The 15,119-nt window shown below is 42.0% G+C and overlaps 1 protein-coding gene across 2 annotated transcripts in view; it reads right to left on the bottom strand.

The window, feature by feature from the left end:
• Positions 1 to 15,119, bottom strand: part of STK4 (serine/threonine kinase 4) — a 46,148-nt gene that overhangs the window by 30,036 nt on the left and 993 nt on the right. For both annotated transcript variants that reach the window (XM_017822812.1, XM_017822813.1), the window contains exons 2-9: positions 13,470 to 13,550; positions 12,513 to 12,641; positions 10,524 to 10,638; positions 9,840 to 10,004; positions 9,271 to 9,438; positions 8,554 to 8,691; positions 7,762 to 7,890; positions 5,270 to 5,456 (exon numbers count right to left, since the gene is read on the bottom strand). In XM_017822812.1, the coding sequence (XP_017678301.1) occupies positions 5,270 to 5,456; positions 7,762 to 7,890; positions 8,554 to 8,691; positions 9,271 to 9,438; positions 9,840 to 10,004; positions 10,524 to 10,638; positions 12,513 to 12,641; positions 13,470 to 13,550 (1,112 nt within the window). The remainder of the gene's footprint in view (positions 1 to 5,269; positions 5,457 to 7,761; positions 7,891 to 8,553; positions 8,692 to 9,270; positions 9,439 to 9,839; positions 10,005 to 10,523; positions 10,639 to 12,512; positions 12,642 to 13,469; positions 13,551 to 15,119) is intronic.

The raw sequence follows: 15,119 nt of genomic DNA on the forward strand, positions 1-15,119 counted from the left end.
TTTATTCTTAGAAGAGACAGGTAGGTTATAGTTTTCCTGTATGTGCAAATGCATGGGACAGAGATGTACTTACTAAGTGATTTACTACTGCTCTGTCTCTTGGTTGAGTCTCCTGAAGCACACTGCCTCCTGTACGCTGTTCAGGGCTCTGGTAGTCATGTTTCCCACTTCCCATCTTCTGTAAGACAATGTTTCTGCCCAGAAAAAGAAAAAATATCCCCCCACTTTCTCTCTATGCCCCACCATCACAAAGACGGGAGTGCTCAATAATAAAGTGTTAGAAACAGCAAAAATAGCTGTTTCTATACATACATCCTTTCTCCAATGTGTCTCTGAAAATATAAAAATTAAACTTTGTCTCAGTGTTAAAGCTCTGTCAATTATGCAGGCCAGCCAAAGGTGGACAAGCATCCCACTGAGCCCTTGGACTTTAAAATTCTTCATGCTTCAGTCTGAGCCACTATTTCAATTAGTAGGGCCAGGAGCCTAGCAGTATTCAAACAAAAAACCAACAGCATAAACAACTCCCCCCATTGCTCAAAATGCTGTCTGCATGTCCACACAGCTTAATACTCTGGAACAAACCCTGCAGGCCACTGTTTATGTCAAGTTTGCCAGCAAGGCTGCTATTAAAAGTCAAAAAAGTAACACAGCAGCAAGACTTATCTGTGAAGATGTGTATTCTCCACACCTCAAGAGTGGCAGTATGATGATTCTCACAGCTCAAGAACAATTTAATCAGTGTGGGAGTTTCTATAAGCAGCACGTTATTTAAACGCATAATGCTGAGAGTGTTTTATGGTCCAATCATCCCTAAATGGACCAATTTACTTTAAACACAGAACTGTACCACTGGACATTAATAACATTAAGTAGTGGGGAAGCTGCTGCAAAGAGTTATTGCCTACAGAGAAAATCAGAGGCAAAACACAGCCAGTGTCTCTGACGTACACATGATGTAAATCCCGAGCAGACGTGGAGCTGTTCTCTGCAGGACCTGCATCAGCGACTTGGACAACATGCAACTGCACTTCTCTGGACAACTAATGAGATTACAGCATCTACAGCTACCTCAGCTACACACCAGGAATACTTTATTCAATTACAGTATTAATGCCATTGCATAAACCTTCTGCCACCCATACTCACTCTGCTGCTCACGTTACAGCTTTTACAGTCATTGCTTTACATGAAAAATCTCAGTTTAATTTGTGGGGAAAAACTGTTTCCTGAGTCTTGGCAGTAATGTTTCTCCGTCCTAGGTTTAAGTGTCACCCACTGGCTGCCTCACAAAGCCACCAAGACTAACAAGCTTACTCTGAATCATTTTTCTAATAGCAAATTGCTAACTTTGCATCTTAGCTCATTTAATTTGCTAATGAAACTCAACTTCCCCTCAAAAGGGGAAATATTTTCTTTAAAGGACACAACCAGGCTTAGCAGTGTGAGCATGGTAAAAACATAACAAAACCCAAACCTGCCAAACTGTGTTATAAGAGTGAAGCCTAGAAATTTTTAAACATTCACAAACTATTATCTGCACATTATGTTATCAAGGTAGAGGCAACAGTGCTATGAAAGCTTCTGGTCCATCTGCACCAGGTGCTGCACTGAACGTGGGCCACGTTAACAGCACCCCCACACCCACAATCCTTCCACCATCTCCAGATCCCTCATTCATCTCCACCCAAAAACCAGACAGCCCAACTCACACCACTGTTGGCAGCTCTACATTCTCCAATGTCGTTTTATTTGATGCTTAAACAAGCAAGAGGCACTTTAATACAGAAAATAGGACAGACTATAGTACTAGATCCTATTTTACTTGGATCTGATCATATTGCAGTGTCCAAGGAAGGCAACATGTTTATCTTTATTATAAAATCATGTTCCACTCTTTAAATTGAAGAGACAAACTCATGCAAACTTTCCTCTACCTAAAGACCTACAGGAAATAAGGCAGAAAAAGCACAGAGTGTACAAAGTGCTGCACTGTTTACTAGTACTATATATTCTCTCACAGGAAAATTTTAAAAAGATGATTCCAGACATATTAACGGTTACTCCAGCTCTCCAGCACAATGGAAATGCCTGTTATTACAAATCATTGCTCGTCTACAGCTCTTCTAAGTTTCCCTGGAATAGTTTAACTGCAATCCATAAGTAATCTGTTTGCCATCGATTCAGAACTAAAATGTGTCGCGGCACAATTTAGTATCTGCGGTTTCAGGCAATCACTTGAGTGCTTTCAAAACGAGTCACAGAATGTCACAGTGACATTTTTAATGCTGCCTGACTATTTATATTGAGTGCCCAGAATAAAGCCAAGCAAATGAAAAGAATTTAGGCAAACACAATTATGGCTCAATTGACTGCAAAACAAAACTTCCCCTACCACGTAAAAATACAGGAGTTTAGGAATGCTTTTCCTCTGAGCCTTAGAAATCACAAATCAATTTATGCACTTTGAAGTCTACTAGAAGTTGTTTGCACTTTCAAGGCTATTGGAAGTTGTTTGCTAAAGATTTCTAAAACAATCCTATCTGTAAAACACTGAAATACGATGCTCTAAACACTTTTTATGGTAACCAAACATAAAACTAGTCAAGATACAGATTTATGTTTTTTTAATTAGAAGGAAGGGCTAGAACACAAGCTCAGAAACCTGCAGTTAAACAGCCCAAGACACCTAGGGAAGCTAAATTCTCCTACTAATGCCATCAATCAGAAGTTTTTTATTGACTTCAAATAGGCTCTATTGTGAGTCATAACACAAGTTGCCAAAAAAAAAATACAGATGTCTTTAAAAATATGCATCAATAAAGCTTCTTCAAACTCAGTGGTTTCCAAACAGTGTTATTACATTTATGTTTCAAATTATAAAGAGAACTTGCTCCAGAGGGTTCTGCAGCAGGCTGATGAGCTTTACAGCTAAATCCATTTAACTGAATGTTATGAGTATGGAAATGGAAAGCTGAAAAATGGAGCTATAGGCAATTCTCACAAAGGGCAAGCTGCTCAGAGACACTGCCCAGCAGCACATCCCAAAACCAAAGAGAGCTGCTCTGTGCAGCAGCCAGCATTTCACAGTTATACTACCCAGGAAGGAAGAGAATGAGGTGGTCAGGATCATTTTCATTAACATTAGATTTCCTGGAATCAAGCTAAAAGATATTAAACTGGAGCAGAGGGTGCTGAGGGCAGCTGGGGTTTATCAGACGTTGCTCTGATAAAGTGCTCAGTTGCTCAGTGAAGCCCATGGACGTGGAAGGTGGTCCCTGTGTCAGCCACCACCTGCATCCAGGATCTGCAAATGCCTCCTCCAGCTGCCCCAGCACCTCTGCCACACACCCAGCCCTGAACATGTCACACAGCAGCGGCTGAAGAACAGAGTGTTTTTAAGAAGCCTGAAGTCCAAGGAGGGTTTAAAATAAAAATTCGAGTTCCCAGTCACGGAGACCTCGAGATGTGGGAGCTTGTTGTGGAGCTCCCTCTTGAGGTTAGAGACGAGCCTGAAGGAATTGCTACATCCTCATAACTGATTCTGCTCAGAACGAGAGCATGTCCTTGCAAGAGATACTATCAAAGGCATCTCCTCAAACCTCTGTACTCCACTTCACAGACAGCGTTAGGTGCTTTTGAGTTACAAGCGCTGCAGTCTTAGGAAGACAGCGAGGAGATAAATACGTGTCAAAAACAGGGAGATAAACTCAGAGACACTTTATTTACACAGTGTTGGCAGACAGTGCAGGAGCAGCAGACAGCAAAACCTCCAAGACTGTGAGCCATGGAACGGAACAATACCCACTGATGATGAGAAAATAACAGTGCTGGCTCTTTGAAGAGAAACTGCAGCTTCACCAGGTTTATTTAATACTGTTCAAATGCCCCTTTCTTGGGATGACAGTTTAGCTACTCTAAGCATCCATCCATCCATCCATCTCCCTGCTAGACTGACCTTGTTCCACAGCACCTGAGAGCATCAGCCCATTGCCTTTGTTGCCACAAGCTGCCACATGGGCTGACACCTCTGGGGTTTAATGTGATGAATCAGTGTTTGCCAGACTCTGGAAAACTCTTTAAAGGGATTCTGCTGAAATTTCACTCTCGAACCCAATATCTTTCCACAAGCTTCAGAGGGCCCCCACAGCGAAGAAGCTTTCAAGACAGAAATTCCTGAGGAAAGGATTTCTCCAAACTCCTGTTGAGAATTTTTTCCTCTATCACTAGAGCTAAAGGTTCAAAATCAGATTGCCAAGGAAGTCTTTGGGAGCAGTGCAAGAGACAAAAGAACAAGCCTTGCCTGTGATAGTCATATCTCAGTACTGCTGAGCCCCCACTCAGCATTTTCCTCAGTCCTTGAGCAAACAAACATTCCTGCTGGCCAGCTGAGTCATCCCTGACTACCTCTGCCTCAGGACTGGGAGGCTAACAAACCTGTGGGAATGGATTTCTATGAGACTCCATAATTCAGAAAAGATTCCTTTTCTTCTAGTCATACTTTTCCAGGAAGGCTCTCCCTGCCATTTTTTTTTAATCAAAGAAACATTTTCAACTCTCTTCCAGCTCAAGCTGTAAGGTCTTCCATAGAGTATCAGTCACATCATTTTAAATCTTACATCCTAAGGCAAGGTTTGTAGCTTTAGTAAGCTTTCCTATTTTAGGGCAGAACTTGAAATGTCTCAAACAGCAACACACAGCTCATTCAGTTGTCCTCAGTGATTAGAGTAACACTAAAGAAACACACCACTCTAGAGAGATGCCAGCTCCTCCCACTGCATGTCCTGCTGTGCTGGAAACCTGAAAGATATTTGTCATTTCATAAATCTTCATTGGATGTATCAGTCCTGACACAGACTTGCTGCTTTCAGATGCCAGGTTACAGTCTGATCATCATCTAAAGCAGCACAAGTTTTTTGATTAACCCTCTGCTGGAATCCCCCTCCTCTATATTCTGTGAGAAAGACAAAACAAGCGAGAAAGAACTGACCAAAAAAAATTACCACCTAGAATCAGATCTTATTCAGTCAGCACAGAGACTTCTGAAAATTATGCACAAGTCATCAGTTACACCAACTGCAAGACTAAAAAGAATGAAACTTGGATCCTGAAAGGCTTCTCTACTGCTAGAGGGCATTGACCTAAAAGTTTTAGCTTCCTACAACCAAAAGACACAAGCTACCAAAAACATCAAAGCAGGCTGGCAATATATAGAATAGCCCACATGAAGTCTTAAGGAATATTCTACAAGTCAGAGATGTTCTCTTACTTTTCATGGTGCCCTCCTCCTCCTCCTCTTCCGTGTTTATGACCATTGTACCCAGCTGGGACTCCAAGGTGCCATCGTGTTCTATCATGGTGTTGGCTCCATCACTCATGGTGTTCACAGCTCTTATGGTTCCAGTTTCATCTCCACTTGCCCTCACCATGGTGCCTGAATCGGTTTCATCTTCCTCCTGTACAAAGATGCCATAAATACATATTTTACTGCTGGTGGTGAAGTCCCACGAGGAATGTCTGTCTCCAAGGACACTGGCAAGGCTCACTAATTCAGAGGTTTTTACACACACACACACAAACAGGAGGCACATTTGGTTTATGCACTTAGTTCTCTCCCTGTCATCTCCAAACAGGTAATGAAAAGTCTTCATACTTTTCTGCCAGCATGATAAATAAGAGAACAGATAAAATAACCAGCAGAAGCTTCTCAGTGCAAGTTGTATCTCATTTTCTCATTTCTGACCTGGTGATGTGTCTGTAAGAGTAGATTACAACACTTGTTCAGTCATTAGTGTTTCTATTCATGCAGCCAGTTCTAAGAGCTGACCTCAAACCACTATCTCAAGTGCTACAGTTCACTGAGGAGTCATTATTTAATGACAGCAACAGGTCTAAGTCTGCAGTGTTTGTGGCACATGGAAAGAAACCCCTCATCCTACTTTTTTTTCCTATCTCTAGCATTTAGGTAGTTTTACTTGCTATAAATTTCAGAAGCACTGAAGAAAAATGAGCTGCATTTGCAAATCTTTGAAAAGAATTCAAATAAATTACCAAAGTTTAGTAATTTCTTTTCACTGAAAATTATTTTTTATCTTTCCATTTGTTAACAGGCACTAGTACTAAAGAAGTTGGAATTAACTGCTGTCAAGGCTTAAGAGACTGACTTTGCAGGAAAACACAAGCTCTTCAAATGAATTCTAGTGGAACAACTTCCTGGTAGAGAGTTACCTTAGCCAGAGGTGCTTCACTAAGTGTATAATGTGAGTAGGATTTAACAAAGAATAAGGTCAAAATTTCCACAATCCATTTAGTTTCTTGGAAATGTGGACCAGCTGTCCAACTGCAGGAACACAAGTCACTTCCTAGGTTTAGAGTAGAGTTTTTAGGCATCTCACCTTAGATGAGATGCTCAATTTAGTGTTGTTCCAAGGATGAAGTTCACATTTTTGAATGTGTGACCACGGCCTTACAGATGTGTGTTAGTGTAAGAGGGAAAACACAGGCACTGCACACCAAGCTGCAATACTCCACCTCACTGTCATGGAAAGGAAGAAGTAAACCCCTCCATGGTGTTCCCAGCAGTTTATCTGCTGTGTCAACAACGTCTACAAAATTTACTTCCCAACCTCAAAACCAGCAGCAAGAGAGGAGAAAACTACACAAGGTGTTAATGGAGGAAAAGCAGTTTTATGTGGAGATGAGTGGGTGAGAGGAAGCAATAAATTTGTTTGCTACACGTCATTTAACAAAGGAGCACAGCAGAAGTTTCCACAGTGCTTGGGAAGTGCTTGGGAATGATCTTCTGCTCACAGACATGGAGCAGACAAGCTTTGGGAAAACACACAGACCGACAGAGACGACTCAGCTCTGCTACACAGACACCACCTCTCAGCAACGTGACCCCAGACCAGTCAGAAATGCAGAAGAGAGAGTGGGGACAATACTCAGGGTAGGGACAATACTTGCAGAGTCGACATCATGGCAACATGACCCATAAAGTTACACCCACACTGAATAAATATGCAGCCCTAGACTGGAAAACCAGATGAAGGACGTGTTCAGCACAGACACTGTGGACCATGCTGTTCAAGTCTAACCCCTGAACAGGGCTGGCATACAATGCCTGGTGTTGCCCATTTCATTTATTCAGGCTGAAGCAGGCAGAGGCTCAAAAAACAGCTTTCAACATGCTTTCCAAATTCACATGCTGTAACCACTGAAACAAGGAGCTGAACTGCAATTCACAGCAATGCCCTGAACACTTCCCATGCCCTCACCTCAGGCTTCTGTCGGTTGCTCTTGTGCGGAAGAAAGTTTCTATAAGGGAGGTTCTAAAGCACAACAATAGTAAAACAACACAACATACTTATATCATAGTCCATCACAGATGATATCATCATTTTATACTAGCAGAGCAGTCTAAGACCTGAATCCACAATGAAAAATTCTCACCACTGCATAAATAATATAATCCAACTGGGAAAATGTATCAAGTCTTCTGCATACAGTTCTTTGTAGCCCTGCTCGATCACAGGTCTATAAGGTGGACTGTAAGCCACAGATGCTGCCTATCCCACCCAAATATAGATTGAGCAGGGACCAAGCACCAGGTTAAACAGTCACAAAGCAGAAAACTCCAGAACTAAGTCAAATCCACTGGCAATTGAACAAAATATTGCAAAACCAAAAAACCAGAGCAGCTAAGCCTTATGAAAGCAGCAAGAGTTTGGACTTTGTACACTGTTTCTATTAAATACTCACTGAATTTTCTTCATCCTCTTGATCCAGTTCACGCTGCTGAGCCTCCTGACGTTTCAGCTTGATGTCCATCGCTTCGTTAATCAGGTCTCGCAGGATTGAGACTCCTTTGGCACTTTTAACAAATGGATGCTGAGAAGTATTTTAAAAACAAATAAGCACTGCATCCAAAGCAAGGTGTAACAGTAAAAGGCTATTACTGTGGCCTACTTCAAATTAAATTAAGGTTTAACTCGAAACATGACTGAAATAACAATCCAGTACTTCTGTTTGGCACAGGAAGGAGACATCCCACCCTCCAAACGAGATCATGCTGCAAGGGCACTGCTGCTGTGAGACCTTGGGCTCATTCCCCCCTCCACAGCTCTGCTTACTTCTCTCCTTAGCAGCTTAGCTATCAAGAACCAGTTACACAGACCATTTCCATGCCTAGACCATTCTGAGCAACCACTCTCATTTAGCCTCCCCTGTTTAGTGTTTTAAGTTTTTTGGCAGTGCTGGTGAGAATTTGAAAGTAAAACAAAACCAACCAAAACCAACATCAAACTCCAAAAGCCAAAACAACATAAACAACCCAGGGTAGACAAAGGAAGTTGAAGTTAGACTGGTTCTCAGAGAAGAAGTGAAAAGCTGAAGTTGAGTGTGAGATTTTTAAAACTCAGATATTAAAAAGTAAAACCTGTAGTGAACAGGAGCAGCAAGAAAGGAAACCAAACATCCCAACAGCCACACAGCACTGCCTACCCTGGCAAGGCTTCTCTAGAGCTTATTATTTTCTTGTGAGAAAAGGCAGACCTGCAGAAGCTGTGTTGCAGTGGCACGTTGCTCCGGGCTCTTCACAAGACACTGTTTCACAAAGTCAGTAAAACTGTCTGACCAGAGCTCTGGTTTCCGGAACGTTGGGGGTGGGTTGGTGGGAATCATGAAAATTGCCTGAAAGCAAAGGAATATTCCAGATTTCCAAACAAAGCTTAAAACGTTCCAACAACACAATATAAACACACCCAAATGTACACTGGCACTGAAGGATGATGGACATTGTCAAGTTTGCTGCTTCTGAAGAGTTCATGCCAATATTACACACAAATCCGCTCAGAGGGATCAAGTAGCAAGAAAACAGACTTTTCTCACTAGGTGCTTACATCTGGCTGGGCCATTATGTGCCCCAAAAGGTATGAATATGCTAACTTCAAATCTTAAAAAATTGTGCTTGCATTAAAAAAAAAAAACAAAAACCGCTTTGGATAATCCAGCTGAAAATATGTTTCTTCATACCCAGCACCAAGCTTCAGCTCTGTCTTAACAGAAGAGGATTGTGATTTTTTTTCTTCCCATGCAGATTCTTCTTGACAAAGACCTGTTTTTTGTTTAATCAACACTACAAAAAACTGGCAGAAAACAAACAACTTGCACTAAATTAAAAGCAAATGGCATGCTGGTATGTTACTCAGCCACCTGCAACAGCAAACCCTTTCCATATAGCAATACATTTTAAGAGGCCACAGTCCTTACCCTCATGGGATGAATATCTGCATATGGTGGCTTGCCTTCAGCCATTTCTATTGCAGTGATTCCCAGAGACCAGATGTCTGCAACACAGTTATACCCAATTTCCTGAATCACTTCTGGAGCCATCCAAAACGGGGTCCCTATAACTGTGTTCCGCTTTGCCATGGTGTCCTGAGAAGAAGAGAAGGATAAAGAGCCAGACAGTGGCAACTGTATTAGCCACAAACACTCATTAGTGAATTATCACCCTAATTATCTTGCATGCACACACATTATTAGGCTCAGCAGGACTGGGATATGGAGGGCTGCAAAGAGGAATTGGAATGTCCTCACAGAAGTTAAAAATATCCCGAAGAAAACAGCAAATGCTATTGCAAGCCATTACTCAGGTATTACAGCTTCCACAGAGCAAGTTCTGCTCTAGTCTGTCACTAGTTTACAATCTCATTATGCTGATGTGAAGTGCTAAACAACAGCTATGAACAGTTTCTCAGCCTCCACAAGCCCATCACACTCACACACAGATTAAAAAGACAAACTGAAATGCACACAAACATCTTGGTTTTACTCACTGTAAGTTGTCCTGCCACTCCAAAGTCTGCAAGTTTAGCATGTCCCTCTGTATTTAGCAATATATTTCCAGCTTTGATGTCCCTGTGTATTTTCCTCATAAAATGCAGGTACTCGAGTCCTTTCAGGGTCGACTGCACTATTGTAGCAATTTCCTCCTCTGTGAGCTAAAGAAGAGAAGAGTTGCTGCCAACCTGGCAGTGCTGAGGCACAGCACTGTTGTGCTTTGGTCTGTATGTTACTGAGATTCACTAATTGCCATTTAATTGCCTTCACTAAAGGATGCCACACTAATGGGGAATTAGTTTGTGACTTACAGCATTGTGTAGCAAATTAGATTACAATCAGCATACACATACACACCTACCACATTTCACATACCATAACCCTTCCCCAACTTGTAATTCCTATCCTGCAATAACCAACGTAGGGCAAAGTGGAGGCTTACTTGGAATCAGCCTGGCTTTTCAGGAAAGCCAACACACCCAAATCTGCTCCCCTGATTAAATTATCCAGATAACCAAAACTCAGTCAACGCAATCACCCTTTCTCAATTTCAGAGGAACAAGGGACCTGCACCACAAGTTATGGCAAATGGTTGTCAGGCATTGAACACTGTAAGAATTTCCTTGAGTTGCTGGACACCCACACTTCCCATCCATACACTCAAAGGAGAGAGGACGTACAGTTTTGTTTCGTAACCGAATAATGTCAGACACGGATCCAGCGCCGCAGTATTCCATCACTATCCACAGGTCTGTGTTCTTAAAATAGCTGCCATAATATTTCACCACATGAGGACTACGAAACGTGAAAGAAAGAAGAAAACAAAGGGTCAAATACCAGTAATCAGCATCACTGAATAAGCACGATACACTGCAGAACCCTTAAGGATGTTTTAGAAACTCAGTGCTGAAATGGCACCGAAACCCTGATCAAAAGTGTTCCAAACCACCCTGAACCCACACAGGGCTACCACAGTCCTGCCAAGCCTGTTCTCAGTGCTCATATGACCTGCCAGTAAGTCACTTCAGGGAGCTAAACTGTCAGACAACAAATCCTGCGGAAATGAGGAGCGATTAGCCTTCAGTCTGGTTTAACCCCCTGGACAGGGTTACAACAGGGTCAGTGCTGGGGCAAGCAAGAAGGCAGGAAAAGGGAATGGGAAACGTGCCACAGCAGTCTCTGGTAAAGCTGCTGCAGAGCATTTGCCACCAAATGGAAACACTAAATAAAATCCACAATTTGTTGGAAAACAGCTATCATGTTCATTAAAAGGAATGTTCCCCCATTGCTACATGCACCTATTTGTTTCTACAGTTTAGCCCAGGATATATTTTAGGATCTCAGTACAACTGTCTCTCTGTGAGCTATTTGGCTGCACAAAAAAACAAACAACCCAGTAAAGTACATTGGTCTGAAAAACCATCTGTTCTCTGGAAAAGGTAAAGCTGAAACTAACAGAAAGAATGTCCCTGATTTTATGGGAATGGAGCTAAGGAACAAAAGTGTGTTTAATCTATTCTCTGCTGAACGTTTTCTAATGAAAAACCAAAAACTAGCAGGTCAGTCACACTGCAGTGTCCCATTATGCTTGCACAGAAAATGTGATGCTCCAGTGATTCACTCCCTCTGCTGTTCACAACTGTAAGGTCTCGTTTTAGGCCTTAAGACATTAATATTTAATTTAAGAGACACCTAGTAATGCTTTCCAAGTTACACAGTAAAATTTTTCACAAGAAATTTCCATTCAAGTCACATTTTGCTGTCTGCCCCCAGTCACCTTCATTTATAGACAGGGAGAGTGGAGTGCAATAAGAGCGAGTGGGACCACAGTTTTATACTGCTCATGTAATTTATTTTAAATGGCTTTCCATGCCTCAAGTCCTTCAAAGTAGTGTTTTTAAGGCCAGGTTCATAAGACCAGAAGACATGAGTGTATTTTAAACCTTCAGCCTTGGGCACACTTTGACAGGGTCTTCCCTACCCAGAAGCTCTTCATTAGCTAAGTCACTGCAGCATCTTTTCCCATAAAAACATGCAAAGACAGCCCAGAGAGCCAACCATCAGCCCACCAGCAGAGCTGCCAGCAAGTTATTCTGGGGATGCTCAGATTCAGATCAGCTGGTCCTGCACTGGAGCCTGCACAGGCAGAAAAGAGCCGGGAAGGACAGTCCTGCCACCCGAGCAGGTGACGGCACGTAGGTCGTGCACATGCAAGAGCAGTCATGCGTTAGTGGCTCCCATCCACGTGCCCCTTAAAAACAAAACCAAAAAAAAACCTTCTTCTAAGAGTTTTCTACGTCTTGTTTAGAAGCCATCCCCCCCTGTGGAGGCAGGAGCTGCTGTTTAGCACACAATCAAGTTACCACTGCTCAACAAGCACGGGCAGAACCGCGGCAACCGCTCACACGCTCGGCTCTGGGCTGGCAGCAAATGCAGGGTTATTCGACTGAGTGCTCTCTTGTTGCAAGCTGAATTTTTGTTGTCTTACCTTTGCACTACCCAAACGGCCAGTTAACATGACTCAGCTGATACGAGGTAACTTGATTGTTCAAGTCCGGCCTTTTAAAAAACATTTAAGGCAACATCACGGCTTTTATTTGATGAAGTGCCAGATCACAGGCGACATTTTTCCTTGCATCCTGATGATGGGGTTTGCAGCACACACTTACCTGTCACATTGCTGCATTATGGATATTTCCTTTATAATCTCTTGCAGGTCAGATTCCACAGGAACTTGTTTAATTGCAACAACTTGACCCGTTTCTTTATGAATGGCTTTGAACACACTGCCATAGGAGCTAGGAAACAAAACATGAAACAAACACTGAAATGCACCAACATTTTAAAAATACAAATATTATAGCTTTGCTTTTTGCAAGTGTAACCATCAGGGAAAACATATCCTTCTGTTAAAAATATTTTGTATTTTAATGTAAATAATCACTCCGCTAGTTTCTAAATACTGTAATACAAATAAGTCACAGCACACTGAGATGGTGAGAAAAGAGCCAGCTATCGTGACATTGACCATAGCTTTGGAATGGCCTTTTGCACAAATCCAACAAATTAAATTCTCTCTTTCCAGCATACAGTACAATCTGAGCATCAGTAAGAACTACAGCCCTGGTCAGATATTATCATTCTTATTTGCAGCTTCTTTCATACAGCAGCTAGGCAGATTTATAACTCAGTTTTTCCAAATGAACTGCTTAAGGCAGCAAACACGTCACTCACTGACTGTTCCCATGCTGCTCTGCCTCACCGAGTGGCACAATGCTACTGAAGTTCACTTCCACCAGGCAGATCTTCCACAAGAGGTACCCAGGATCAACTACAAAACCTCTTGAGTTCCCACAGGGTTCAATCAACTCCAGGCTGGCATTTTTCAACAATGCTTTAACTCCCTACTGCTGAGCCGTAAGCTACTGTTTGGATTAAGATATCACACTCTTGGGAAACAAATTCTTTATTCTGTTACTAACCAAACACTGTCACTGTGTTAGTAGGTACCTTTGCAGAAATAGGCTCACAACAAGAATGAAACAGCAGAGATCGCTGAACACACCCCATTACACAGATCTGTCCTCAGAGACATGTACATTGGGCCCATTGAACAGAACACGTACCCTTCTCCAAGCTTCTCCAGTACATCAAACACTTCTTCAGGTTGTTTGGTTAAACTGTCTTCATCTAACTTCTTCAGCTGCCTGTACGGGCAAGAAGAGAGAAATTATGGCATTTAATTTTATGGCAGTTTGGGCTTTGCTGAAACAGAAGAATAAACAGCACAACTTAAACGTACAAAAGGCTTGGTGTGAAGTAAATTGATTATCAAGTAAGTTTATTTCACCTGACAAGAAGAGTGAATATTATTAGCATCCAACAGCAAAAACGGACTGGGAATTACAAAAGAACAGAATGTTCTACAGCTCGTAGAACACTGATAGAAATGCATTCCAGGATCTCTATGCTGGTGGTCACATCCCAACACAGTACAGCAGAGTCTAACAGCTATTGAACATATCTGCTAAACTTCAATATCTGGGATGAAATGATACCTACCAAGGCCAAGCAAAAGGGAACATCATCTTCCCTGATGCTCAAGAGTATGGGTGGAATACATTTGTTGGGAGAGCAAGAGGCAATACTGATCTCACCTGTGCATTTTTAACATCAAAAGTTCAGATCTTAACTTTGTGGGCCTGGATACGTACTAGGAAAACTCTATCAGGAAAAAAGAAAAAGGAAACTGTATCTGACTATTGCAGTATCTTAATGCCATGCCTCTTAAATGTATTGCTAATAAGAGTCAGCTGAAATACCTTCTGAGGAAAAAAACCCACGCCATGTACTGTGATCCTGCACTTGGCCCCCCTCTCCCCCGGTACAATTTTAGGGAGATTCCATACACAAAGCAACAAGATCAATCATATTTGTTTCTGTCCACACTGAGAGTTGTTCACCAAACCTTCTGAAACAGCTAAGGACTACGTAACAAAAGGTTCTGAAAACTAAGTATTTTATTGTCAATGATACAGTATTCAACTGCCCACAAACAAGCTCTTTCATTTTCGCACCAACTAAAAAAAAATTAAAATATCCGAAACAACAATAAAACACACGACAAAAACCCCTCCAATCTCCCCAAACCGGCTCATGCGAGTTTTTGAAACACAGAAACTCATGAGTCTCAGAGCTTTTAGCGCTGCCTGGTCTCACAGTGATCAGTGTTTAAAGTGAAATACGTGAGGACACCCGCAACTGTAAATTACCCCTGAAAGCTCGAACTGCTACTGTTAAATATCAAGAGTCCAGTCACAGGCATACTAATTTTTAAACTAAATATATAACTTTTTTCCCCAGTTTCTTCAGAAGCAGAGTGAGAAACTACTCATTGATCCCTGGCTATTACATTTATGTACAAAAGCCACACAGGAGGAGCAGCTCGCGCATGGAGCACATACAATGGCTTCCTGAAGCAAAGGAAACATTATATAGAAGCAGACTCAGGAAGTGGTGAAATACTGAAAGTAGTCACTAGCTTCCCTGCACAGATAAGCATTAAACAGAATGTTACTTGCCCTTGTGAAAACGGGGAGGGAAGAAGGTGTGGGAAAAGGGGGGAGATGAAATTAATATATGCATCAGCAACCACATAAGCCACCATTTCCAAAGAGCCCAAAAAGTGGTGATGTGAGAGGCAGACCCCTCTTGCTGAAGTTGAGGCCTAAATTCTATTAGCATAAAAGGGGGAAAAAAGGCTTTTAACATACCCA

This window comes from Lepidothrix coronata, unplaced genomic scaffold, assembly GCF_001604755.1.
Source record: "Lepidothrix coronata isolate B3197 unplaced genomic scaffold, Lepidothrix_coronata-1.0 Scaffold99, whole genome shotgun sequence".
Taxonomy (NCBI): Eukaryota; Metazoa; Chordata; class Aves; order Passeriformes; family Pipridae; genus Lepidothrix; species Lepidothrix coronata.